This window comes from Eubalaena glacialis, chromosome 3 (genome assembly GCF_028564815.1).
Source record: "Eubalaena glacialis isolate mEubGla1 chromosome 3, mEubGla1.1.hap2.+ XY, whole genome shotgun sequence".
In the NCBI taxonomy this organism is placed as follows: Eukaryota; Metazoa; Chordata; class Mammalia; order Artiodactyla; family Balaenidae; genus Eubalaena; species Eubalaena glacialis.
Genome location: NC_083718.1, coordinates 173,575,037 through 173,601,193, shown reverse-complemented (window position 1 = coordinate 173,601,193; position 26,157 = coordinate 173,575,037). Strand labels below are relative to the sequence as shown.

Here is a 26,157-nt window from a genome sequence, read left to right as displayed (position 1 = left end):
AGTCCAACCATTTTTGATTCAACGTAAGCAGAAGGTGGTATAGCTAGACCCTAGGAAATAGAGGTGAGAGTCCAGAGGTAAAGTTGTGGGGCCTAAGGGTTTGGAGGCCATGTGGAATAGGGGCCAGACAGACCTGGTTCTTTTTTTTCAGCTGTGCCAAGCGGCATGCAGGATCTTAGTTCCCCGTCCAGGGATCGAACCTGGGCCCCCTGCAGTGGAAGCGAGTCCTAACCCCTGGACCGCCGGGGAATTCCCCAGACCTGGTTCTGATTCTGCTTTTACTTGTGTGTCCTTAAACTCTCTGAGTCTCAATTTCCACATGTGTGAAATTGAGGAGTAATCCTTTCTCTGTGTTACAGGCAAAGCTGTTGAGAAGATTTACTGAACACATGGATGTGAAAGCACTTTGGAAACTGGCACGGGCATGCTGAGGGATTAAGTCATGATAATAATAATGACAGTAACTGAGAGGTCACAGCAGCCTGGAACCAGGCCCCTGGAGCTCCTGGAAAGGGCAGAGTGAAGGGAGCCTTGCCTTCCCTGACTACAGAAGTTCTGGGGTTGGTCCCACTCTTGGAGCTACCTCAGGAAAGGTCTGGATTGCTGGAGAGGGATTCATCCCAGTCCACAGAAGGAGAAACTGGGCCAAAAGAGGTTGAGGGCCTGTCCTGAGCCACTGAGCTACAGATCCAGGAACAAGAGGCCCGTTGGACTGGAGCCATTATGGCCTTGGTTTTCCCCTCCTCTGGATGGGAACGGCTCAGAGCTGGGGCCCAAGAGACCATGGAAGCAGGAAGCCCTCCTTCACTGTGGTACAGTGGGAACCAAGGCCCCCAGGTCCCCATTATCCCTCCTCGTGGGCTAGCCTCCCTGCACTCGCCCCTCCCTGAAAGTCCTCCCACATTCCTCCAGGCAACAGGAAACCCCAGCTGCAGCCCAGACTTCAAACGGCTCCTCCCTCTGGGCAGGGGGTGTGGGAGGAGAGGCCAGAGGCCAGAGGGCAAAGGTCAGCTTTGTTCCTGCCCGAGGTGGTGAGGGACCCAGGGGGAGAGAGAGGGGGGCAGGGTAGAGCCCTTGACAGCCACACTGCGTGTGTGTGTGTGTGTGTGTGTGTGTGAATTCCTGTGTCCATCAGGGTGTGCATGGTTCTGTCAGCCTGTGTCTGGGGGTAAATGTGTGTCCTTGGTTTCCTTTTGGCTCGAGGACCTGAGTTATATGTCTGAGTGTATGTCAGTATGTGTTTGTCTGGGTGCTCAGCCTGGGGTCCCACTGACATGTCTGTAGGTGTCATCACGTGTGTTGATATGTCTGGTTCACAGGCCTGCCCAAAGCTCTGTGTGACCTGGTGTGGTTCTTTGTGTCCAAGAAGGGTGTTCCTCTCCCACCTCTTCCCCTCCCATCCTTCCTCCGTGTTGGTCACCACTGGGCTCCTTCTGGAAAATGAATCTGACTCTGTTATTACCCTGCTCAAAACCATTCAGTGGCTTCTGTGGCCCAAGGTTTGGAATCCTAGCCCGAGGGCAATGGCAGACAAGACCCCCTGCCTACCTCGTCATCTTCATCTTTAGCCACTGATGCCCCTCAAATTTTTCACTCCAGTCACACCTACTTAATTGTAACTCTCTGCACGGTCCCATTTCCTGCCTCTGAGCTACTTAATTCTGTCAAGTCTGGAATACCCCTCTCTTGCTTGCTTCTTTCTTGCTAGCAAACTTTCACTCCTTTTTCAGGTCTCCGGTGGTGAAGCAACACCTCCACTGAGAAGACTTCCCCCTGCCCAATTGAGTTAGGACCCTCCCCTGTTCTCCTACATCTTCTGCCTGTGTCTGTCCCCTTCACCCTCACCATCATTAAATTGTGAGATTTCTGAGAGCAGGAACTGTACTGAATTACTGTCTCTTCCATTCTGATGGATGGGGAGGCTCTGAAGGGACCTGGTCCTCCCGTCTCGGAGGAAAGTTTCCTGCAGTTTTGGATGTAGTGCCCAGAATGACCACTAGAGGGAGTATGGACACCACTGCAAGACCATCCAGGCTCTGTGTATGTGTGTGTATGTGTGTGTGTGTGTGTGTGTGTTCCACTGCAAGACCATCCACGGGGTGTGTGTGTGTGTGTGTGTGTGTGGTGTAATGGATGTGGATGGCCGGGTGGGAGGGAGACTTTGATACTGTACCTGGGAGAGAACTCCTGGAGTGGACAGTGGGTCCATCCAGCTCAGAACTGGAGCAGTGGGATCCAGAATAGACTCATCCCAATAGGTCCTGGGGCACCGAGATTTTTTCTCTCTGACTTTTCTCCACAACTCAGGGACCATAACCCTTGGTTTTCTGACCCTCCTACCTCTTGCCTCTGACCTTCCAACCATCTTCTTATATGCCTCATCTTTTCCCTCAACCCTCCCATACATAATTATTTGCTCTTGCCTGACTTGGCCTTGCTCTCCCATACCTCTGGACCTTTGCACATGCCATTCCCTCAGTGGGAGATGATCTCACCCTCTGGCTGCTTCATCAAGCAGACTCTTCTTTCACCTCCTCCAAGAAGTCTCCCTTGGCCTCCAGACTGACCTTGCCCCTAATTGTTGTAATTGTTTACTGTTCTGTCTCCTGGACAGGACCAGCCTACAGGAGACATCAGTAGATGTGTGTGAAATTAATAAATGACTTGGCTCTTTTATGAAAACAATCCTCAGCACATATGGGGCTACCCCCACCCCCTATCCTCCCTGGCCCTGACTCTGGTTTAGTATTATACTTTCCCATGCTGCTCCATCAAATAAGGCAATGTGACACAGAGGGATGCATAAGACTTTGAAGTCACACAAACCTGCATTCAAATCCTGACTCTATCATCCAGCTGGATGACCTTGAGCAAGCGTTGTAGTCTTTCAGAGTCTTTGTTTCTACTTTTGTAAAACGGGACTAATCATACTTCTGCACTGCCTCATGGCAAGGCTCAAATTAGACGAGGCATGTGAAACACCCAGCATTAGTCAATTAAGTGTCCTCCTCCCCCACCATGAACTTGGAAATAAAATTGCCCTCTGAGTCTTAAGCCAGTAAAATCATGCATCACAGAGGAGAAGAGCCAGGTGGGGGAGTGAATGAGGCGAGAGATGGTTTTGTAAATGACTGAAGAGTTTTGTGAACGGTGGAAACCGCAATCAAGGTGACCCGCCTGTAATCTCAGGGAGGCAGGGCGAGGATGTGATTGAAATTGAGAAAACAGAGGCCTAATCAATTGCATTGTGCTCTATCTGAAGGGAACAGAAGGATGCACAGAAAAAGGGGTGCAAGGGAGAATTCACTTGGCTGCACCAGAGGGAGGGACAGGGAACCAGTAGACATAGGGATTCCAGGCTCAGGTGGCTCTGGTTTCTGCTGAGGAGTCATGGGGGCCTGGTGGACTCCAGGTGGCTCACTGCCCTGCTGGGCCTCCATTTAAACTAAATGGACATCCAGGTGCCAGGCAGAGCCCCTTTGGGCAGACAGGAATAGTTTGGTCCCAGGAAAAGACTCTAGAGACTGAGAGCACTGATTTTGGAGTCAGAGGACCGGGTTCAAGCCCCTGCTCTGCCATTATGTCCTATAATCTATTTACTTCACTGTGCTTCAGTTTCCTTATTAGTAAAATCAAGATATAATAGCCCTCACCTTATAGGGCTCTGTGCACTTAGTAGGCTGCATGCACTTAGTAGGATGTCTGGCATAGAATAAATGATTTGTAAGTGGTAGTGACAAAGACAGCTAACATGTATTGTGCATTTATTTCCATTTCAAAGATGAAGAAATTGAGGCTTGGAGAGATTAATAGCTTGCACTAAATGGCACAGCTAGCAAGTGGTAGAGGCAAGAGTCACAATACTACACTACAGCTCCAGAACTGTGCTCTTATCTGCTTACTCCATGGCAGGTGGAAACACTAGGCTTCTGGTTTATACATCAGGCTCTTGTGAGTTTGGTTGGCCAGAGACCATGGCCTTCTGGAAGCCTTGGCCCGTGAGAGTTGGAATGTACAGAGCTAAGGCTCCCACTCCTGTGACCACTTCTCTAAGCAGCCACTTGGCTTCTACCCATCTTATCGCTCCTGTTCAGCCATCCCCAGCACAGGGCTGAGCACAGGGAATGCTCCATCTGCATTGGCCACCTCATCCACTTTCCTTTAAGTCACTCAGCTTGGGGGGTTTCCAGGGACTCCTTCTACCAATATTTCGAGAGAGAAGGATCACCCAGACATCCACCTGGGGCAGATAGGATCTTTTCCCAAGGCCCAGAGGCAGCAAGGTCTGGTAGAAAGATCATGGGCCTTGGTGTGAGACCTGGGTTCAAATCCCAGCTCTGTCACGTATATCTGTGTGACCTTGGTACATCATGTAACCCCTGGGCCTCAGTTTCCTCATCTGTAAACGGGGGGGGGGGGAGCTAATCATAGAACCAGATTCAGGAATGGGTTAAATGAAAAGATGGATGTAAACACATCTGGCATTCAGCTGACACTTAATAAATGAGTGATTATTACTATTATTTCTCCCCAGCCTGACTGTGAACTCTTCTAGGACAGGGACAGGTCTTGTTCATTTCTGTGTTCCCAGGGTCCTGCCTAGCAAAGGGCCCTTCACAGAGTCAATGCTTAGTCATTGTCTGCCAAGCGTAGCAGTGATTGCCAGCCCCCAGACTCTTTCCCCTGGCCATTCCCTTAGTAAGTCAGGGGTCAACAACTTCCTGATGGGAGAGGTGGGAATCCTTATTCCCTGTTCGTCTTGTTTCCACCCGGAGGCACATCAGCTGCTGGAGTCTCTCAATGGGGGAGCCAGGGGGCGGGACAAATCTTCATTGCAGGGTACATGGCAGGCTGTTAAGCACCGCCCTCCCTGTCCACTACATGCCAGTAGGAGCCCCCAGTCATTGTGACTAACAAAACTGCCTCCAAACCTCTCCAAAAGCCCTCTGGAGGCACAGTTGCCCCAAGTGAAATCCAATGAGCTAGACTCTCAGGCCTCTCCCCACCCACCCCTTGTCCCTTCTGGGGAGCTGCAGAGGGTCCACTGTGGTCTTCCCCCTGCCCCACTGGGGGAGGCCTGAGGGTCTGCTGTGGTGCCTGTGATGAACAGTAAATCTGCTGAAATCAAGTAAAGAATTAGCAAAACCACTGCATGCAGATTGAAAGCCACATCAGTAATGAAGGAGATATTTTGATCTGCAGTTACCTGTCTTCTATATCCATCTCTCAACTCGCCCTAAACTCACATGAGGATGAGCTTCAGGACTTTGGGGTGTCCTAGAACACACCTTGGGTGCCCTGTGCTTAGTAGGCATTAGGGTGCTCTCTTACCTCCCCTGCCTCCCAGCAGCCAAAGCAACCCCACTCACCTCCCACCGACCACCATCCCTCCCACAGGAAGGGATTTGCACAGCTCAAGGATTCATATTGTCACTTTTCTTATTTACAAAATCAGTAAACACACACATGATTCAGAGAGGTGATGAGCCCTCAGCAACACTCTCCTTCACCCTGGGCTTGGACCTCAGTCCTGGACTACAGAATCCACCCAGCAGGAAAGAGATCCGGCAAAGACTTTCCCTCTCTTTGTAACATACAGACATGAGAGAATTGAGTAGGAGGTGAATTCTGGGGGCCAGGACCAGGGTGGGATGACAGGGTAGGAAAGCAGGGACAGGAGATAAGTGAGGGAAAGGATATACAGTTTTATAAATAACTAGACAAGATCTGAGCATTTCTTTTGTGGGGGAGTGCAGACAGGAAGACTAGAGGCATGCAGAGGCAGAAGTGGGAAGGGGAGAAATAGAGCTTGGGGCCACAGTTGGTGAGGGATTATCTCTGAGCCTTGATTTGCCCCATCTTTAAAATGAATGAGTTGCCCTAGATGATGCCAAAGCAACTTGCTTGCTCTGACATGCTAGGACTCTATAGGGTTCTAGGCCTGGGGGGCTTTGGGACCAGAGCCCTGGGGATTGGAAGGGCTGGTGAGCACCCCCAGAGAGGTGGTTCATGCCCAAACAGGCTATGTCTCATCCCCAGGCTGGTACTGGGGTTCTGTGGAGGTGAAGTAGTCCTCCAGGAAGGACTGCAGGTACTCGAAGGTAGGCCTCTCCTCCGGGTCCAGACGCCAGGTCTGTTCCATGACCTCGTACAGGGATGCTGGGCAGCCTGGGGGGCACGGCATGTGGTAGCCATGCTCCACCTGTTCCAGCACTTCCCGTTTATTCATGCCTGGAGGGTGGGGCTCCGTCAGTCAGGGGGCCTAGCCCCTCCTGAAGAGGCAACCAGGAAGAAGCCCTTCCCATGACCACCCTTTCACCTCCCCACCTCCCAGCAAACCTGGGTAGGGGACTCGGCCCTTGGTGATGAGTTCAGTGAGCAGGATCCCAAAGGACCACACATCTGACTTGATGGTGAATCTGCCAAAGAGGGCAGCCTCTGGAGCTGTCCACTTGATGGGGAACTTGGTCCCTGGAGAGATTGGGGGAGAAGGGAAAGTTAGTGCAGAAATCCCTGGGAACAGCTGGATTAAGAGAATGGCATCTTTAGGACTGGGGCCCCTAAGCACAGAGGTCTCTGGGCATAACAGAAAAGACCTGGTATCTAGCCAGCACTTGCTACTGTGTCTAGTATAGTACCGGGCACTTTACAAACATTGTAATAATTCTCATCATAATAATAGCTAACACTTGTATAGCCTTTACCACGTGCCAGGCACCATTTTAAGCGATCTACGTGCATTAATTCAATTAACTTTCATGAAAACCCTGTGAGTTTTATTACTATTTTTTTTACTATTACTATTATTATCCCCATTGTACAGAAGAGGAAAAGGTGGCACTGAGTAGTTAATAACTTGCCCAAATCACACAGCATGTAAGTGTCTAGGATTCATACCCAGGCATTCTGGCTACAGCATTTTCCCTATTACACTCTATGGTCTTTCACTTGAGATTTATAGCAGTGCCTTGCACATAGTAGGTGCTTGATAAATATCTGTTAACTTAACTGTTGTCTGAATATTTTCATTGCGAATTTTATTGTGAGAAAAGACAGCTCCCAGAGAGGTTAGGTGACTTGCCCAAGGCCACAGGGTTGGTAAGTGGAGGAGCTGGGTTTGAACCCAGAGTTGCCTCTTACACTACATCAGAGTGGGAATGTCCCGGATGGTCTGCGGGGAGGTGGGGCCCCATGGCAGCCCCTTGGTGCACTGGGGAGCTCTTGGAAGGTGGGGTGAGGCAGGGCACCTTGCTGGGGGTTGTACTCATCATCCTCGATGAGACGGGCCAGCCCAAAGTCAGCAATCTTGCACAGCAGCCGCTCCCCCACAAGGATGTTGGCTGCCCTCAGGTCTCGGTGGATGTAGTTCATGTGCTCCATGTAGGCCATGCCCTCAGCTACCTGGGGGCGAAGGTATAGAGAGATGGGAACACCATGGTTTGCGTGAGGGATCATTTGAAAAACCCACTTTCCAGACTGGGGCTCAAAGAGAGGGGCAGTGCCCTGCCTCAGGTCGCACAGATTATCCAGGGGCTGGGGCTGCACTTCCAGGGGTAGGCTAGGCGTTTGAGGACACAGGGATTTGTGGAAGATAATAGGAGGGGCTCTGAGAGATAAAGGCTGTTGTCCCAGTTTACCTGGGCTGCCATGTCCACCAATTGGGGCAGCCTCAAACCCTGGCCCTCCCGGTCCTTGAGGAACTCCAGCAAGCTACCTGGGGAGGAGAACTCAAAAAATCAGCATCAACACACTACTCCCAGCTCCAGGCTTGCCTTCTCTCGCTTGGCCTCGCCCCTCTCCATGACTCCTCTCACATAGTTTGACCCCACCCCCTTGCTCCCAGGCCTCTCACCCTAGATCCGCCCCCACTCAGGATTCTGCCAGGTGCCTCAACCCCTCACAGATCTCGCCCAGGCCCTACTCTCACAGACACCCTGATTCTGCCCACGTCTCGTTTCTTCTCTTCCTCCATCCTCCCTAGACAAGCCCCACTAAGACTCTGCCCCAGATCCTTTCTCATCACAGATCCCGCCTTCACTCGCCCAAGCTCCACCCACCAGCTGACCACCCACGAGGCTCCGCCCCGAGGCAAAGGCTCCGCCCCCAGGTCGGCCCCGCCCCGTCTAACTTGGCCCCGCCCCCACTCCCAGCACTCCTGTGTTTTCACTCATTCCGGCCCCTCACTCGGACTCTGCCCATTGTTCCTCGTCCCATCCCAAGTCGCCACCCAAGTTCCTCCCCCAGAGACACGCACCTTAACTTCGCCCCAAATCCCGCCCTCTCAGACTCCGCCTCATGACCCCGCCCCTCACCGTGGCACAGGAATTCTGTCACGATGTAGATGGGCTCCTCCGACACCACTGCGTACAGCTGCACCAGCTTGTCATGGCGCAGCAGCTTCATGATCTGCGCCTCCGCCAGGAAGGCCTTCGGGGACATGGTGCCCGGCTTCAGCGTCTTCACCGCCACCTTCGTGCTGCCGTTCCACATGCCTGTCGGGCAGAAAGGCTTGTCAGGACCGGCTCGCCGCCGTCCCAAGCCCTCGCCCCTGCCTCGGGCCCCGGCCCCCGCTCCCAGGACCTCCGTACCCAGCCACACATCCCCGAAGCAGCCGGTACCCAGCCGCCGCTCGAGCGCGATGGAGCTGCGGCTGATCTCCCAGGCGTCCTTGGCTAGGCCCAGCGTCTGCGGCTTCACGGTGGTGCAGGCCGCCGTGAGCAGGTGGCACAGCCCATCGTTCACCTCTGGGCAGTGGGGGATTGGGAGGTTGGAGGTCAAAGGCAGGCCAGAATGGCCCACACATTCCTCATCCCACCCCAGCCCCCAAGATCAGTTATAAGGAACTAGGACACAGCTGAGGTCACAGGCCAGGGCAGAAGGCAACCTGATCCACTGAGTAGGTGAACATGTTAGTGCCCAGGGAAGGAGGTAGCACCAGAGGGAGAGATGATCCCTGAAAGAACTGGGAGCCTTCGCATAAGAGGTGGCGTCCATCTGGGCCTTCCCATAAGAGGTGGCCTCCAGCTGGGCCTGACAGGTAGAAATGGATTTGGGAATTCCAGACAATGGTGTGGACATGAAGCCCTCACCCTTACCACAGACCTATCCTTGGCCTAACCAACCAAAGCAGAAACCAGGCACGGATGCTAACCTTCCCCTCAACCCCACAGCCCATCCTCCAAGTCAGGTCCACTCAGTCTCCTACCCAGCTCAGACATTAGAGGGCATCCTTTGGCCATGGACAGCTTCATGCCTCAGTTTCCTCTGGAAACCTACAGAGCAGGATCTTGGGCTGGGAGCCCAGATATTTGGGTTCTAGTTCTGGTCCAGCCACTACTGCTTTGGGAGCCCCTTCCCTTGTCTGGGCCTCAGTCTCAGCCGATTGGTTCAGGAATCTGAAGCACACTCCAGCCTTGAGGGCTGCCCTCACCAAGGTAGTGCTGCACCAGCTCCTGTACCGAGTCGAACTGAGCCCTCGTGGTGATGTAGTAGCCACCTGTGTCCAGCTTGCGGATCTTGTAATGCTTCACGTGATCGCCTCTGGCCTGGTCCCAATCCCGGATGGATAGGGAGTAGGCGCCTGTGGGCAAGGGTTACCTTTGGGCCTGCTTTCCTCCTCATCCCCAGTCTGGGAGCCCAGAGAGGCCCAAAAGGCTGGGGACTCTGAGGTTGGATGGCCACATCCCTTGAACCCAGTCCCAGTTTTAGCTCTGCCCCTCCAACCCTGTCCCAGTCGTGGCCCTGTCCCAAGTCCCACCCCACTGCTCCTAGCCTCCCCCTAATGGCTAGGCTTCCCTGTTGGATGGGCAGTGGCACAGCCCCACCTTTGGTGGTCTCGCTCTCTCGAATGAGAAAGGCCCCCCGGGGGTTCCCCAGGGAGAGCAGCTGCCTCTCCGCGTCCTTCCTCCCGATCTTTCCAAAGTACCACCTGTTGGGAAGGGCAGGCAAGAGTCAGATACACCCAGTTCAACCCCCAACTCAGCCTCCTGGGAAAAGTCACCTCACTAGCCAAGATTCAGCCTGATTAGGAGGATCACAGAGAAGGCGAATGTAGAATGCCTGGTACACAGAAGGTGCCCAATAAAGGTTCGACTTCTCTTCACTCTCTGGGTTTCTCTTGAATTTAAATTGCTAGAACCCCAGTCATCAGTGACCTCATCAGGGTCCATCTCACTACCGCTCCTTCCATAGGCTCATTTACAGATGAGGAACTTGAGGCACAGAGAGGGGAACTGACCTGCCCACAGGGCTGGCTACCTGAAATCCTTCGCCACCGACCCTACTTCTTTTCCCACCATCGCAGGCAATCGCTCAGATTCCTCTCCCTGCACACATCTCAAACCCTTTCCTCATCTGGCGTCCAGAACGACACCCTTCCCTGCTTCTCTTCCCCTCCTTTTTTTTTCCCCCTTCGCCACACCTCGTGGCTTGTGGGATCTTAATTCCCTGACCAGGGATTGAACTCGGGCCACGACAGCGAAAGCGCCGAGTCCTAACCACTGGACTGACAGGGAACTCCCTCTTCCCCTCTTTTTGACTGCTCCTGCCCAGCTCTGACTGCTGCTTTTCCTCCACTCTCTTAAATTTGGATGTTGTTCTAAGTCTCTACTTCAAGCTCAGACCTCAAGCATTCCTGCTGTCTCTTGGATATTCTTCCTGGGACTGAACTGTAGCCTGAAACCAACTGTGAGAGTACACTGGGAGAGTCGAGGTGACCGTAGGTGTCATAGAAGACTCAGATGTCATTTGATCACTAAATTGGCCTGTGACCGTCTTGGGCTGAATTAAAAGGAGCATAGTTTTCAAATCAAGGGAGGTGGCAGTCTCAGTGAACTCTGGGACTGTCAATCCATACCTGGGTACTACGCACAGTTTGGGGAACAGGGGAAGGCATTGGCGAATAGCGTGTCCAGGAGGGCAGGCAGGGTGGGAAAGGAGAAACTGTTGAAGAACTATGCAGACAGAACACATTCCCAAGTTTTTTCAATGCTCTGCCCCCACTCACACCCATGACATTAGCTACTTCCTTAATAATTGACATAATCATAACAGCACTTATTTTGTGTCAGGCTCTGCTGTCATACATATATGTATTCATTTAATTCTTATAACAACACTGTGAAGTAAGTACTATTATTAACCCCCATTAGACAGATGAGAAAATTGAAATGCCTAGTGGTTAAGCAACTTACCCACAGCCACTCGACTCTTAAGCTGTGCTGCCAGAATAGGAACCCAAGCTGTCTGCTCTAAGGCATGCGCTCTTGACCATGACACTGTTCTTAACCATGACACTGCACGGAGTGCCTCTCTGAACTTCACAACACTGCCGCCGAGATGTGGACCCCCAAACCTCTCACCTTCTGCCTCATCACCTCTCCTTTCCTCCATGCCTCCTACCACCCTCTCCAGATGAAGGCCTCATCCCATTTGAGCTCAGGACCCCGTTCACTCCCATCTGCTCAAGGACACCTCTCCCCCACCGACCAGCCCCCATCTGCAGCCTCTCCATCCCACCACCAGCCTCTACATATGCCCACATTTCTTCCTTCCCCAAAGGAAACCGTTCTAAGCTCTATCTTGCCATCAACATTCTGCTATATCTCTCACCTTCCTTCACTTGAAAAAGCACTTCACACTTGGGTCTCTACTTCCTCACCTCCCACTCCCTCCCAGGCTCTGCTGTCTGGCCTCCACCCCCACTTCATGTGGAGAGATCTCTCACCAAGGTCACCCCCATTGCCAAATCCAGTGGCAGCCTCTGACACTCCCTCTCTTGTTTCCTGAAACCTCCCCTCCGCCCTCTTGGCTGTTCTGACTTAGCCTGGCCTGGTTTTCCAACAGCTCTTTCCAAAGTTGGGTCCTAGGGCCAGTCTCTTTCTCACTCTTCTCCCTCTTCCTTCACTCCCCTGTGCAGCTCTAATTATCATCTCCACTCTGAAGAGTCCTGCCACCCCAGCCCAGGTGTGCCCTCTGCAGGAGCCACAGCAAACAAACTAAGGAGCCTTAGTTCCAATGAGAATAAGATGCCCCTTCCTCTGGGCTAATTCAGGGGCATGGCTTAGCATGGGCTGGGCACCTCGCATACAAAGCACAACCTAATCTAATTGCTGGCCGTCTCTTCCACGTGGGTGTTCCTTTCCATGAATTCAAGCTAACAAGCCCGCTCATGTATCTGTACCTGCTCCTGTGTTCCCCACTTTAGCAAATGGCACCCACTCAGTTCCTCAAGAAGGTTTTGGGTCACCCTGGATTCCTCCCACTCCCCATAGCCCAATGGCAAATCAGTCACCAAGTCCTGGTGACTCCCATTCTGCAGTCTCTCCAATCTTTACTTTTCCCATATATGTATGTATACGTGAGGCTAGATAAAGAGTTTTTATGAGCCTCAGTTTCCTCATCTGTAAAATGGGACAATAATAATATCCATAGTGTTACTGTGAGAATTAAATGAATCTAGGTAGGTAAAGTATCTGTCATAGTATCTCAATTACATCAAGATACTCCATAAATGATACTTCCCTGATTCCTTAATAGAATTAATTCTAAGTAATGCTCCCTTCCATCTGTTTAGCACTTTACAATTTTTTTTTAAAGCTCATACACTGTTGTTATCTCCGAGAGGCCATATATATATATATATATATGTGTGTGTGTGTGTGTATATATATATATATATATATATATATATATATATATATATATATAATGCTTAGCAAATGTAGCCAGACTATCTGGGTTCAAATACCAGCTCCACCTACTTACTAGCCATGTGAACTGGGCAGGATATTTAATTTCTCTGTGCCTCAGTTTCCTCATTTGTAAAATAGGATTCTATTAGTTTCTAACTTTGTTAATGCACAGGAAGCACTTTGAATAGTGTCCAGAACATAGTACGTGCTAGATAATATTTACCTACTCTTAGTGTCATCATTATTATCTTTTTATCCTCACAAAGATCTTACAGAATTACAGGTAAGGAGACAGGCTCAGAGTGGAGCTGTGACTTGCCCAAGAGGTGGCCTTGAGTCTGGACTCCAGGGTCCTGTCTGTAAGGCTGGCCTCCCCCCAACCCCTACTTACTCTTCAGCCTGGATGGAGTCCACAGGGGCCACGTAGTTGCTGGGAATGTAGCCAGTCTGTCCAGAGCTGAGGGACCGAGCCTCCCACCAGTCACCCTCGCTGAAGGCACAGAACAGGCGGCGGCGTTGGCAACCCAGCCCCTGGGGCACCATGGGGCCAGGCAGGGTCACACCGAGGGTCAGGTGGACACTGGCCCTGCCAACCCCTCACCTTGGGTACACACCCTCCCCAAGGCTTTCGTCTGTTCTGCCCCCAGCCACTGCAGCTGCCCCGGGAGCTTTTCCCCGCTGAAGGAATATGTTTGGGGACATCTGGGCCTCCTGGCTTTCTTTTCTGGCACTTCAGCTGGGCTGGGCTTTGGGCGGGCAGTGGACAGCTAACTAGGTCACTTCTCCATTAAAAACCCCTCCAATGGCTATATTTCCTTCTTGATAAAATCCAGACTCCTCAAGATGGCTTAAAAAGCCCTGCAGAATCTGCTCCCACCCACCTCTTCAGGATCTGCTCTCTCTGTTCTGCACTTCATACTTTATGGCCCACCTATACTGAACCACTTGGTGGTTTCCAGAAGTCATCATTTAGTTTCATTCTCTCTAGTTTCATTCTCTCTCCCTCTCTCTTCCTTTTTTCTCACCCCTTCTTTCAATGTCTATTCATTTTTCTAGTCTCAGCTTAGAAATCACTTCCAGAAAGCCTGCCCTGATCACTACTACCCTGGAGACCATGGTTGGTATTCTTTCTGTGCCCATAGTTCCTCAGGCTTCCCCTACATAGTAGCAATCACCCCGGCTTGTGATTGTCAAGTATCCCTCCCCAACTAGGCTAGAGCTTTCTGAGGACAAGGACCAGGTAGGATTCCTCTCTGGGTCCTGCTCCCCATCCAGGCCATGTCCTGAGCTGGGTGGCCTGGTCACTTACATGTTGTTCAGGATGTGGAACTTCTCGCCCTTGGCGAAGGTGAGGTCATCCTCTGTTCGGGCCTCATAGTCATAAAGGGCGGTGAACAGGGTCACCCCAGTCCCTGCAGAGTCAGGGCTACTCATCAGGGGGCACCACAGGGGCTGCACCCCCAGAGTCCTGTTCCACAGCCAGGCACTATGCCTCCCCACTGCTGCAGTGCACTGGATCGCAAAGGTCTTTGGAATCCAGTGGATTTCTGCTTTGGACATGGATTCAGGACACACACCTTCAAGCCCATCTCTCCCCCCTTGGGGACTCCTTGGGGAGTTGCTTCTGCTCTCCCCCACCAAGCAGACTTCCCACTGGCATCTGTCATCAGAATCCTTCTCTCAGACTGGGAACAGAACTATGTCTCCCCCTCAGACTAGGGTTTCTGAGGGTAGAGCTGTACATACTCCCTCAGACTGTGCGCTAAAAGCAGGGCCGTGTCTCCCAAATCATAATGGAGGCTCCTAAGGACAAGTCCAAGTCTCTCCTTCCCCTAGGTCCTACCAGGGTCCAGTCATTGCCTGACTCCAGCCCATTGGACTCACCTGAGATGCCCCTGATGGTGCCCCCATTGAGGAAGGCGGGGTTGGCGGGCTGAGGGGAGAAGTTGTTGTAGTTGGGGATATGGGCGAAGGAGGATGCAGGCCGGCCCTGAGTAGGGGCAGGGCCATAGCGGTCTGCAGCCCCGTAGCCCCTGAAGTCCTCTTCCAGGCCACCATCCTCCTTGGGCCCCGGCTCCAACTTCTTGCAGAACACACAGCCCATTCCACGTGCCCTGCTACGGAACGGGGGCATGCTTCACGTGGGGCCCCTGCCAGATATGCCACCCTAGGCACACATGCACGCACGCTTGCACACACACACTCACGCAGGCATGCAGCTTCCTCTCTCAGGCCTGGAGTAGGGGGTGTCCTCCCTAGTGAGGGATAAAGGTGGGGCAGGGCCACCATTGCGTCCATCCCCCCAGCTGCATTAGTGTGTGTGGAGAGAGTATGTGTCTCCTCCACGGGGCTGGTTTTCTGCTTCACGATGTTGCTGTGTTCATTTACATATTTTTGCCTCCTAGTGCTTCAGTGTGTTGGGTTTCTGTGACTCCGTCAGAGTGCTTGTGTGTGCATCTCTGAGTATTTGTGAGTTTGCTGGTGTGTGTGTGTGTGTGTGTGTATGTGCAGCCTTTTGTGAATGTCTGCGTCTGTGTGTGTATGTGAGTGTGTGTATGAGTGTGTGTATGTTTATTGCATGTGATGACTCTGTGTGTTCATGTCTGTATGAGTATTACGTATGCGTGTGTTTCTGTGTGAGCGTGCGTGTGTGTGCCTGTGTGTGTGTGTGTGACTGTGCATGCAGGTGGGTGGGTGTGAGTGGGTGCCTCTGTATCTGTGTGTCACGACTGTGTGCATAGCCCTGAGTGGGAGTATTTGTGCCTGTCTGCGTGTGTGTATCTGTGTGTGTAGGTCTGTGTAAGTAGGTGTGCATGTCTCTGTGGGTATGTGTGTGTCTCTGTGTGTGTGTGCATGTCTATGTATCAATGCATGTTTGTGTGTAAGTGTGTGTGAGGGCTGTGTGCCTGCGCCTGGAGCTTCCCTGCAGAGGGGGATCAAGGCCATTTCCTGTCGTGGGTCCAGCCTCTGGCCTTTCAAGCTGCCTCATTCCGGCTCCCCCATCTGTTACCTAGCAACAGGGTCCTTGTAGGAGGAGGGGGCTGTGAGGAACTGTGGGGCCCAGAAAGGCCACCCCTACCCCATTTCCTGACCCTGAGAGCCCTCAGTCCCCATTCCTCCCACTCACCCTTCAGGCCCCTACTCCTGGGTCAGTGGGGCTGCGGCATGGTCCTTGGGAGGGGCCAGAGACCTGAAGGCGAGACAGAGGACACGGAAGGTGAAGTCTCTGCCAGTGTTTCTGCAGCCAGATGCCAGCGCCTGTCCTCTCCAGGAAGCCAGGGGGCCTGGGCTCGGCCCTAGCGTGCCTTCTGCCTTCATTTTCCTTCCCACAGCCCCAGCTCATTTAGACATCCACCCCCAGACAGGACACACCATCACACCAGCCCTCTCGCACTCACATCCACCTGACACACCAACACATAGAGTAGCATCCACAGCAGCACACAGTCACACACCAGTACTCACAGCGCACACTTGCATGAGCGTGCTCACCAGCACTGCCACACACCAACACAACTAACTCTCACACGAGCCCAGGCTCTGATGCATGGTAGCACACACAGGCACACACACGCCACAGGCTGCCTCTCAGGCTAACAGACTCGTACACTCACACACTCGTATCTTTGGGTTAGACCCATGTCTGTAATAGGATTTCTGTTCCCACCCTGGGCTGGGTAAACCCCGGCAACCCCAGGACTATACCTGGTAGCTGAGTGCAGGTGGACACCTACCTCCAGAGCTTTTTCTTATCCCCACATGAGGGAAAGGCCCAGGTCAGAAGCCAGAGCCACCAGGGTCCCTTGGGGAGTCCCTAAGTGAGCCAAGCCTTTCTTAGTAGCTGTGTCCTCTGAGTGACACGGCAGGCAGGTCATTGAGCAAGGGCTCTCCACGCCCCTCCAGAAACTCTGCCATTGCAACACTCAGAGAGGAACTGCTGGGGAGAGGGCTCGGTTTTCTCAGATATGAGAGGAATGGAGAGTTCTAGGGTGGGACCAACCCAGTGAACCCTGATTTCTCCCAGAGGGGCCCAAGGATCCTTGGGACAGGTGCCCGGTCTTGCCTTTCTCAACTCCCAAGTCCAGTTCCCTTTATGGATAGCCTCCCCCCTCTTCTCTATGGGTCCTGCCCCTCCTACCCAGCACTACTCACCTCTTCCAGGAAGCCCTCCTGGATCCACTGGATCCAGCTGCTTAGCCGATGGCTCTGTCACATCAGTGCCCTGACCCCCACTCTAGACCCACCAGCCTGTCTCATGCTCCACTGTAACCGTTCTCCCGTGTGTGTGTGTGTGGGGGGGTGACACCCATGTGGTGAACTGTGAGGCAGGCTGTGGTTTGAGCCCCAAAATAGGCCCTGTTCACCAAGCCATTGCCGAGATCTTCACCTCAGGACCCCTCCCCTGGGGTGAAGCCACTGTCCGAAGGGCTACAGGGCTGGTTAGACTCAGGGAGAGAATAGACGTGGAGGTGGGGGGCATCTAGAGCCAAGGGAGGGGATTTCAGGCACTGAGGAAACAGATGGGGGTAAGATGAAAACAAAGGTTATAGGGTGAGAATGGAGGTCTTCTCACAGGAAGACACATTGCACATCTCAAACAACACAGAGCCCTACACGCAGGTCCACACGGCCCTCCCGACACCTTCTCAGACGCACACACGTCACCTCAGCTACACGTAGCACCTCACACAGAGACTATGAGCTCCTCTGTACAGATTCACAGATGCAGACATCTGTGAATATACACACACCTTCAGCCCTCACCCATCTACACACACACACACACACACACACACACACACACACAGCCTCTCCCAAAGAATAGCATATGGAGGATTTATAGCACTTCCTCTGTGCCAGCCACTGCATTAAACACTTTATATATATTACCTCATTTTATTCTCATGACAACTCTACGAGGTAAGTATTATAATTATTGATAAGGCAACTGAGGCACAGAGAGGTTTAGAAACTTGCCCAAGGTCACACAGATGATGTATCCTGGCGTTTGTTTCCAGGATCTGAACCACTTCTCTCCATTGCCTGGTCACAGACACAGATGATTACAGCCATTCCTGCAAGCATGCACAGGTGCATGGAGCCTCCAGAGGGAAACCCAGAGATATATGTAGCTCCCCCATCCCTGAGTCACAGACCCACACAGAGCTCCCCTCTGTAAGAGATACAAACTTATACAACCTCTTGGGTCCCCACTTAGATACAATGCGGCCACTTCCAACAATACACAGGTACCTGTTACCACAATGTTTTCAAATCAGCCTAAGGGGAGCCCAGAATTCTGCATGCCTGGAGTGGAACGTGGGTTCAGAAACTGTCAGTTTCCGAGAAGGAGGCGGAAGGCTCTGTGGGCTTAGGGAGAGCCCTGGCAAGGCAGCAGGGGCAGGGGTGAGCGTATCCTGGTATACTGACTCTTAAAAGAAAAGGGGGAAAAAGGGCCCTGATTTGTAGCAGTTGCTGATTTCCATGGTGTAAATATTCCCACCATGGCTGATTTCAAGTTACCGAAGTGACTTCCTGAACGCTGGGCTGGAAAGAGATTCGCAGAATCAGCTCCCAAGAGCCAGTACCAGCTAGCTAGCTCCAGCATATCACTGCCAGAAAGAAACAAAGAGAAGAGACAAATAGACAGAAATGAGAGGTAGAGAGACAGAGAGGGACAGAGACGGAGAAAGAGAGAGGCAAAGACAGAGAACTAAAGAGCTAAAGATAGGAAAAAGAGAAAGGGAGCTGGTAGGGTTCTCTCTGCTTGGCATCTGCATGAAAATAGCCCCCCAGGACTCTTTGTCCTCGCCTAGCTCTGATCTCAACTACCAGCCACCAATTCCTAGGAGGGTAATTTGACTTCCTAGAAGTCTGGTGGGGGGGCAATAACTATTAGTTTTAAAATGCTAATTTATTAAACACCTACTCAGTGCCTGACACTGTGCCAAGCAATTCCCATGATTGATCTCATTTAGTGACCCTATAAGGTAGGTTTTATTATTACCCCTATTTTACAGATAAGGAAGCTGAGTCACAAAGGTGTTAAATAACTTCCCTAAGATTAGCTACATAGCAAGTAAGGGGAAGCTAAAATGCAACCCCAATCAATTTGGCTCCAAAGCCCATCATAAGCAATGTTGTATTTTGAAGTCCTTGTGAAAGCAATAATGTATGTACCTTATTGAGCACCTACAGTGTGCCAGGCCCTGTGCTACATGCCCTGAATTCTCACTACAGCCCAGCGAGGGGAAGTGACCTGCCCAGGGTCTCTCAGGCAATCACTGATTTTCATAGCTCTTAGAATCTGAATCCAGGTCTCTCTTTTCTCAGCGCTGATCTAGGCTGCCTGCTAACACCAGAAAGGCACTAGCTCAGAGAACGGCTACAAGTGTTCTGGTCACTGCAGGGAGTTGAGTCTGTTAATAAACATGCCTCTTGAACATCTGGTTGACAGGAGTTGGCTTCCAAAGTCTGATCTGGATCAAAATCAGGTTGTGGATGTCAGAGCTGAGGTCCAGTCCTGGACCATGTTGTTCCCATCTTCAGCATCTCCCTCTGTGTGGTCCTACCCAGCTCTGGGGTCTTGGGTGAATAACATGAGCCCTCTGAGCCTCAGTTTTTGCATCTGTACCTTCTGTGCAGTTGTTGGGAAGGCTCTTGCCCAGTGTGGCTGAGTGAGGCTGAGAACCGCATGCTAGAATGGCCCCCAGGGACCATTTATCAGTCTACCTCTCTCTTGTGTGTAGGGGGGAAGTGACTTGCTGGAGGTCAAACAGCCAGACAGGGGATTCAAAGCCAGGATTATTAATTTGGGTCCAGAGTTCTGTTCCCGGCTATGCTCTCCAAAGCCTGAGCAGTAGGTCATGCTGTCCCTGACTGGTGAATGTCATATTTCCTACCCAGCTCTGGGCCAGCTGATCACACCACCCCTGCCATATGGCAGCTGGCCACCCAGCAGGGAACCTGCCATCCTCCCACCCCTACTCTTGGACATAGGAGCCCCAGGCTCACCCATCTTTCTTGAGGTCCATACTTGCCAACGCCACATCAGGGCTTTGATGTAGACACAGGACGTCCTGTGGGATCTGAAGACAGATTTCACCTCAAATTCTACCCTGCCTGACAACTAGCTTGAGACACTGGGCAAGTCAGTTCACTTCTCTCTGAGCTGCAGTTTCTTCGCCTAGAAAATAGGAATCCTAAGTCTCTACCTCGTGGGGTTGCTTCTGCGCATCAACTGCGGTCAAGCCCCTGAAAGCACATGGCGCTCAGTAGTTGCTCAGTGAATTTTCACTTCTGTTCCCTTCCCTTGAAGAAGCCCCCTCCAAGGCTGAGGGAGGAGGAGTGGCAAGGCTGAGAAGAAAGAGAAGTGCTCTGGGTGAGGCGGGAGGGCTGAGCTGGCCCAGCTGCCTGGGGGATTTCACCAAAAGGGAACTGGGACTGAACAGCAGCAGGAAACCACCATCCAGCAAGAGTTCCGGCTCCTCCTCAGGGCTCTGGGCTGGCCAGGGGCAGGCCCAAGTCTCAGCCCCGCCGCACCCCATCACTCACCAAGGCCTGACACCCCTGATGAAGGCTTCCACCCCTCACTGGGAACCTCCACCCCTCACTGGCTCTAGTGCCCTTACTGAGCCCCCATCTCCCTCACTGAGACCCTCACCTCTCATAGAACCTCCAACCATCTCGCACCATTCCTGCTTGAGGCCTAACCACCCCTAGCCCTGAACACCCAGGGGCTAAGAGGACATACCAGAGTCTGACTCTGCCACCCCGGTAGGGCCAGGTGCGTGGAGGTGGGAGAGGGGCCACACTCACTTTACCCTCCACATGGCCCTGAGGGCATCAGCTGAATTTTCTCCATTTCTTGTGGGTAAAAGTGGTTTCTCATCTGTTGCTGAAAACCTACCCATTAGCCTCTAAAATAGGGGTCTTGAGGGAATTGAGATTCTTGGGGCATGAGAGCCATGGGCGGTCCAGGGGGAGCTGAGGGAACAGGAGCCTAGATTCCACTGTGTGGCCAGACTTCCCCGGAGTCCCATGGTAGCCCAGCCTGGTCTGCTCTGTGCAGAAAGGGCCCTGGCTCCTCCTTCTCCAGTTCTGGGGTCTCCCTACCCATCCTCCCAAAAGTCTGGCCACTTCCTTTGCCACGTCAGCCCCAGGTGGCTGCAGAGAACACCCAAACACCCACACATATGCTCACATGTTCATGCTCATTCACTCAAAGCCCAAAGCATACTCACACACACTCTCCACCCTCACTCACCGCTTCATACCCACTGGGGAGCAGGAGCCAGCCATGAAGCCCAGGAGCCCCATACCTTCTTCCATCACTCCCCTCCTCACCCGCTCCCCTCTCCAGAGGGCTACGTGGGATTTGGTAAGGTTGAGGGGGGAACGCAGGCCTCATCTCTGGCTACTTCCTTCACCACATCAGGGACGGGATGCCCTGGACTCTGGGTCCCTACTGCTGGCCTGTCAGTCCTTCACTCCCAAACCTCCACCTTCCCATCTTAGAAGTGGGAACAGAGCCCTGCTCTCCCACCACCACGCACAGATGGAAGGATGCCAAAGGACTCAGGGATCACTGGTTTCAATAAAATGAAGTTTCAATAAAACTCATATTCTTGAACTTTGTATTATTTGGAATTGAGAACGGCAAAACTTTCTGGCAAACCAGTGTTTATACCATGAACATAAACACAAAAAATAGCAAAAAAAAAAGGGTGGGGTGTGGGGGACAGATCTCAAACCTGCTGACTTTCCCAGTATGGGGCCTCAACAGACCCACAAACATTTATTTCACTAGAAGTCAGCTGTGTGCTGGTTCCTGGAGGCCCTGTCAGGCTTTTTGGTCCCGCTCCATGCTTTTGAGAAAGTGAAGGAGTGATAAGTCTTAACCCCTCCAGCACACTGGGCAAAAACTGCTTTTTGCACCTGGTTCTCATGACTGGGGATAAGGTGGGGGATGGGAGCTGGGTAGGGGCAGAGATAATGTCCTACATAATTCAAATGAGGAACATGAGGCCCAGAGAAGCCCCATAACTTGCCTAAAGTCACACAGCAATCAAGGTCCCAGTCTGGCTAAGTCCCTGAGACTGCAAATTCCCCACCTCAGGATCCCTGAACACTGAGCATCATTGCCTTACTCCTCTATCCCGCAGGCCGCCCCCGACTGAGGACCCAAAATGGGCGGGGGGGAGGGGACCAAAGGGGGAACCGCGGGCGTTGAGCCCTGCTGCAGCCAAGCGCTGGGCTCGGTCTCTCCGCCCTCTTGTTGCCATGGAGACAGCCCCTCCCTGCAATCGCGGTCAAAGGCAGGATTTCCGTCGGGGCGGCCAGCAATTCCCGGATCCCGAGAGGAACGTGGACCGAGACCGCCACCGCGGGCGGGGAGGGGGCACCCAGAGAGGCCCATCCCTGCCGAGGGCGGGGACTTCCCCAGGAAACGGGAACCCACGCCTCCAGCAAGTTGAAGGAGTCCCCTAGCCAACCGGGACCCGCCCACCTGTGCTGGGCGGGAGAGTCTAGGGGGCTGCAGCGTGGCAGCCTCCCCTCCCTTCCCAGCTACAGACTTCGCCCCCAACTTCTGCCGATTCCGGATAGGGGGACTTTCTGGACCCCCGGAATTGCGCCCCACGTTCTGCGTCCTCCACAAATGGTTCTCCTTGACCCCTTTCTGGCAGACTCCCTCACCTGATTCTCCCAGGCCCGCCACCTAGTAGTTCCTCTATTCCAGACCTCTCAGCTTCTCCCCAAATTCTCGCTTTCAAGGTTCCCAGGCCCTTGTGTGCGTCCCCTCAGTTTCCCTTCCCCGACTCAGCCCCCTTCCCAAATTCTATCTCTACAGGTTCCCTCCGTTTTCCCCACCAGACCATTTTTGGGGGTCCTTTTAGTTTACTTTCCCCATATTCCCTCATCCCCCTCCCCAAATTTTACCAGTTTCACGCTCCAGGTCTCCTCAGTTTTCCTTTTTAGGCTCTTTTCAGAGTGGGGTCGCTTTGGCCTTCAACTCCCTCAGCAATCCTCCCCAAGTTCACGTCCCCCCACTCTCCCACAACCCGGACCCTGGGGCCTAGGGCGGGCTGGGGGCGGGGCACCGCCTGCCCATCCAGCCCCACCTGACTGCACCTACCTGGTCCCAGGGGACACCGCTTCTGACCGACCCCGGGGCTAGCCAGCCGGGGCTCCCAGCAGCCACAAGTAGCGACGGGGGTGGGGGCGAGAAAACTGGGGTGCTGCCTGCCTCTGACCGCCGCCCCCTCTGGGCAGGGAGGAGGAAGCAGCCTCGGACTTCTCTTATTGCAGCCGCAGCGGCGCGATGGCGGTGGCGACGGGGAGAACTTGCAGTCACGCCCCAGCCCCAAGCCAGCTGCCCGCAGCGGGGAGGGGCCCTCAAATCCTAGGCCCTCCCGCCCCCATTTCCCACCTCCCCCCCGGGTTACCGCGGCTCGGCTTTCCCAGGCCTCCCCCTGCACCCTGGCTCCTGTCCCCAGACCTGAACCCCTAGCACAACCTTCCCAAGACCCCCTCCAAAGGGGCAGGTTCCTCACACCCAGAAGCACCTGCTCTTTTAGAATCATGGCATTTGAGGTTAAGAGGGGCTTTTCTCTATCACTGCCCCACCCCACTTCTGCAGCTGAGAAAACTGAGGACCAGATACGGACAGACCTTAACCCAAATTCTCACACTGCTGTCACCAGGGCCACTTCGGATCCAGTCACCACACCTTGCCATCCTTGGGGACTGAGCGCTGGGGAGGCAGGGATCTAGGACGGTGGGGAGCAGCAGAAGACCCTTCTCTTAGGAAACTGCTTTTCAGAGGATCAGTCACTGGGCTACACTGAGGAAGCAGGGAGGTGTCAAGCCTCCCCCACACACCCAAGTTTTAGAAAAACTGAGTAGCATCTTCTATCACAGTTCCAGCCTTTCCAACGATCAGGGGTCCCTGACCTCCCCTCAACCTGGGGTTCAATCCCCCCTCCCACCACTGTTACTTCTTCAGCCTTCAGCCAGGACCAGGAGAATCCCTCCTGTCTGGGGAGGAAGAGGTGATAGTGGGAGGGCTGTTTGGTGGAGAAGTATGTGTGTTGGGATATAGTGGGGAGGCAGGGAGCGTGTGTAAGAACAGGTGTGTGTGTGTGTGTGTGAGTGTGTGACTGGAGGCAATGAATGTGATGACTGCAATTTTGGAATCAACAACTGGGACACATTATGCAGGCACATGTGCTTCTGTGTATGAGCAGGGATGCGTTTGAATGCCTGTGTGTGTCTGTGCACACGCATGTGCTCATGTGTGTCTCAATATGCTTGCGGGGTGGCAGAGAACAGTGGGGTGCAGGTAAGAATGCCTTTCTCTTAGGATAATGGGAGGAAGGACGGGGGGAGGAAGGCACAGGGGAGGAGGTGGAGGTGCAGGGACTTGGGAAGGGTGGCGTCACCCTGGCTGGACATCATCACCTCCTCCATCAAGCACTCCCTGACTGGCTATTGTCCCACCTGTTCAGTTAACAAACAAACATTTATCATTGCCTGTCAGGTGTCAGGCTTCGGGAGCACAGACAGGAAAGAGACTGGTCCCATCCCTGGGGATCCCCCAATCTATCAGGCTCTGTCATCCTTCAAGGGCTGGCTTCTTATCCCCAGCTGAGCACTCAGCATCATTTTCCTGGGGTGTGGGGTGTGGTATATGTTTTCCTCAAGGCCAAGGACTAGACCTGGCTGTTGGCAATGCCCCTGGAGCCCAGGCAGGGTCTGGCACAGAGAGGCAGGTTGTCTGGGTACAGGAGTGCATGAATCAATCAAGGGGCAAAGGAATTAACAGGTAAACAAATGAAAGCCCAATGAAAAAATAAATGACTGAATGTAAGAATTAAAGAATGAATGAAAATATTCAAGAATCAATGAATAAGCAAATGAACAGAACAGAACTGCTTCTGCTTTTATTTTTTTTTATTTTTTATTTTTTTTTTAAATAGGGATTTTGACTAATTCAAAATTAATTTTGTAAGTGAAATAGGGAGCATTTTCTTTTTTCTTTTTTTAAATTTTATTTATTTATTTTATTTATGGCTTTGTTGGGTCTTTGTTTCTGTGCGAGGGCTCTCTCCAGTTGTGGCAAGCGGGGGCCACTCTTCATCGTGGTGCGCGGGCCTCTCACCATCGCGGCCTCTCTTGTTGCGGAGCACAGGCTCCAGACGCACAGGCTCCAGACGCACAGGCTCCAGACGCACAGGCTCAGTAATTGTGGCTCACGGGCCCAGCCGCTCCGCAGCATGTGGGATCTTCCCAGACCAGGGCTCGAACCCGCATCCCCTGCATTGGCAGGCAGATTCTCAACCACTGCGCCACCAGGGAAGCCCCTGCTTCTGCTTTTAAAATACAAATCAGACCACATAAGTTCCTTGCTCAAAACTCTCTCACGGCTTACCTCCCATTTTGCTTGGAATAACAAAAATACAATTCAGTAATAGGGAAGAATAATAAAATCCAAATGCCTTGCCATGACCTCCCAAGCCTTGCGTACCTGGCCCGTGCCCACCTCTTCAGTCCCATTTGGGCCATCCTCCTCTTCAGCCACACTGGAATCCTTTTCAGTTCCTAGACTACATTGACTTTTTGCCTCAGGATCTTCTCACATGCAGTTCCCTCTTCCTAGGACACCCTTTCCCTGGCTTTTCACAGTACTGGCTCCTTTCTATCCTTAACCTGAATTGCTGCCTTTTCAGAGAAGCCTTCCCTGACCACCTCATCTAAGGAGGTCCCTTTATTCTTGCCCTTGGCACCCAGTTTGTCTCCTTCATGGCAGTTGTCACAATCTAGAACTGAGTATTTCTCAGTTCATTGTTGATCGTCTCGGGGTCTCTCTTGACCAGATCGGGGCTCTGACCTCAGGATAAACCTGGTTTCACCCAGGACAGAGATAGGCCGAGTCTATGACTCTCATTCATCCATTCAGAATAACCTGGTGGTTAGGAGCACAGACTCTGGGATCAGACTGCCTGGTTTGCAGTCCAACTCTGCCTCTTCCTAGCTCTGTGACTTTGGACAAATTATTTTACCTTTCCATGCTTCAGTTTCTTCATCTGTAAAATGGGGAGTCTCTACCTTACAGAAGTCTTGGGAGAAATCAATAAGCTGTTAGACTAGTGCTTGGTACACAGTAAGTGCCGTATAAGTGTTTGCTATCATTCATTCATTCGTTCAATCATACTCAGACTTCCCTGTCACTAGTCTGTGGCAGGCTGGGTGGTGGAGGCTCGAATAGGAGTCAGGTCCAGTCCTTGCCCTCCGTGTGGCACGTGCTCCCCATATGACACAGGAGACAATGGGCACAGGGCAAAGAGGCCACAGGGGGGCCTCCCCCACTATCCTTAGTGCTCACAGTTCCCCCGCTCGCTCATGTGTTCCTTTAAATCAATTCTGAAAACTGATACCAAAACCAAAAATCAAGGCCCAGCAAGCT

General features: G+C 52.6%; 1 protein-coding gene across 3 annotated transcripts; it reads right to left on the bottom strand.

Moving 5' to 3' along the window:
- Positions 1 to 5,434: 5,434 nt before the first annotated feature.
- Positions 5,435 to 23,015, bottom strand: FGR (FGR proto-oncogene, Src family tyrosine kinase). Of its 3 annotated transcripts, none has more exons than XM_061186916.1 (13): positions 22,828 to 23,015; positions 15,820 to 15,882; positions 14,577 to 14,809; positions 14,002 to 14,104; positions 13,084 to 13,182; positions 9,825 to 9,928; positions 9,431 to 9,580; positions 8,589 to 8,744; positions 8,313 to 8,492; positions 7,638 to 7,714; positions 7,248 to 7,401; positions 6,340 to 6,471; positions 5,435 to 6,231 (listed from the first exon to the last, which is right to left on the bottom strand). In XM_061186916.1, the coding sequence occupies exons 3-13, from the start codon at positions 14,794 to 14,796 to the stop codon at positions 6,023 to 6,025; spliced, it is 1,584 nt and encodes a 527-aa protein (XP_061042899.1). In that variant the 5' UTR covers positions 14,797 to 14,809; positions 15,820 to 15,882; positions 22,828 to 23,015; the 3' UTR covers positions 5,435 to 6,022. The 3 variants fall into 3 exon arrangements, with proteins under 3 accessions (XP_061042899.1, XP_061042901.1, XP_061042900.1); XM_061186918.1 differs by having other exon boundaries at positions 14,577 to 14,806; XM_061186917.1 differs by lacking the exon at positions 22,828 to 23,015 and adding an exon at positions 22,632 to 22,677.
- Between the last annotated feature and the right edge of the window lie 3,142 nt (positions 23,016 to 26,157).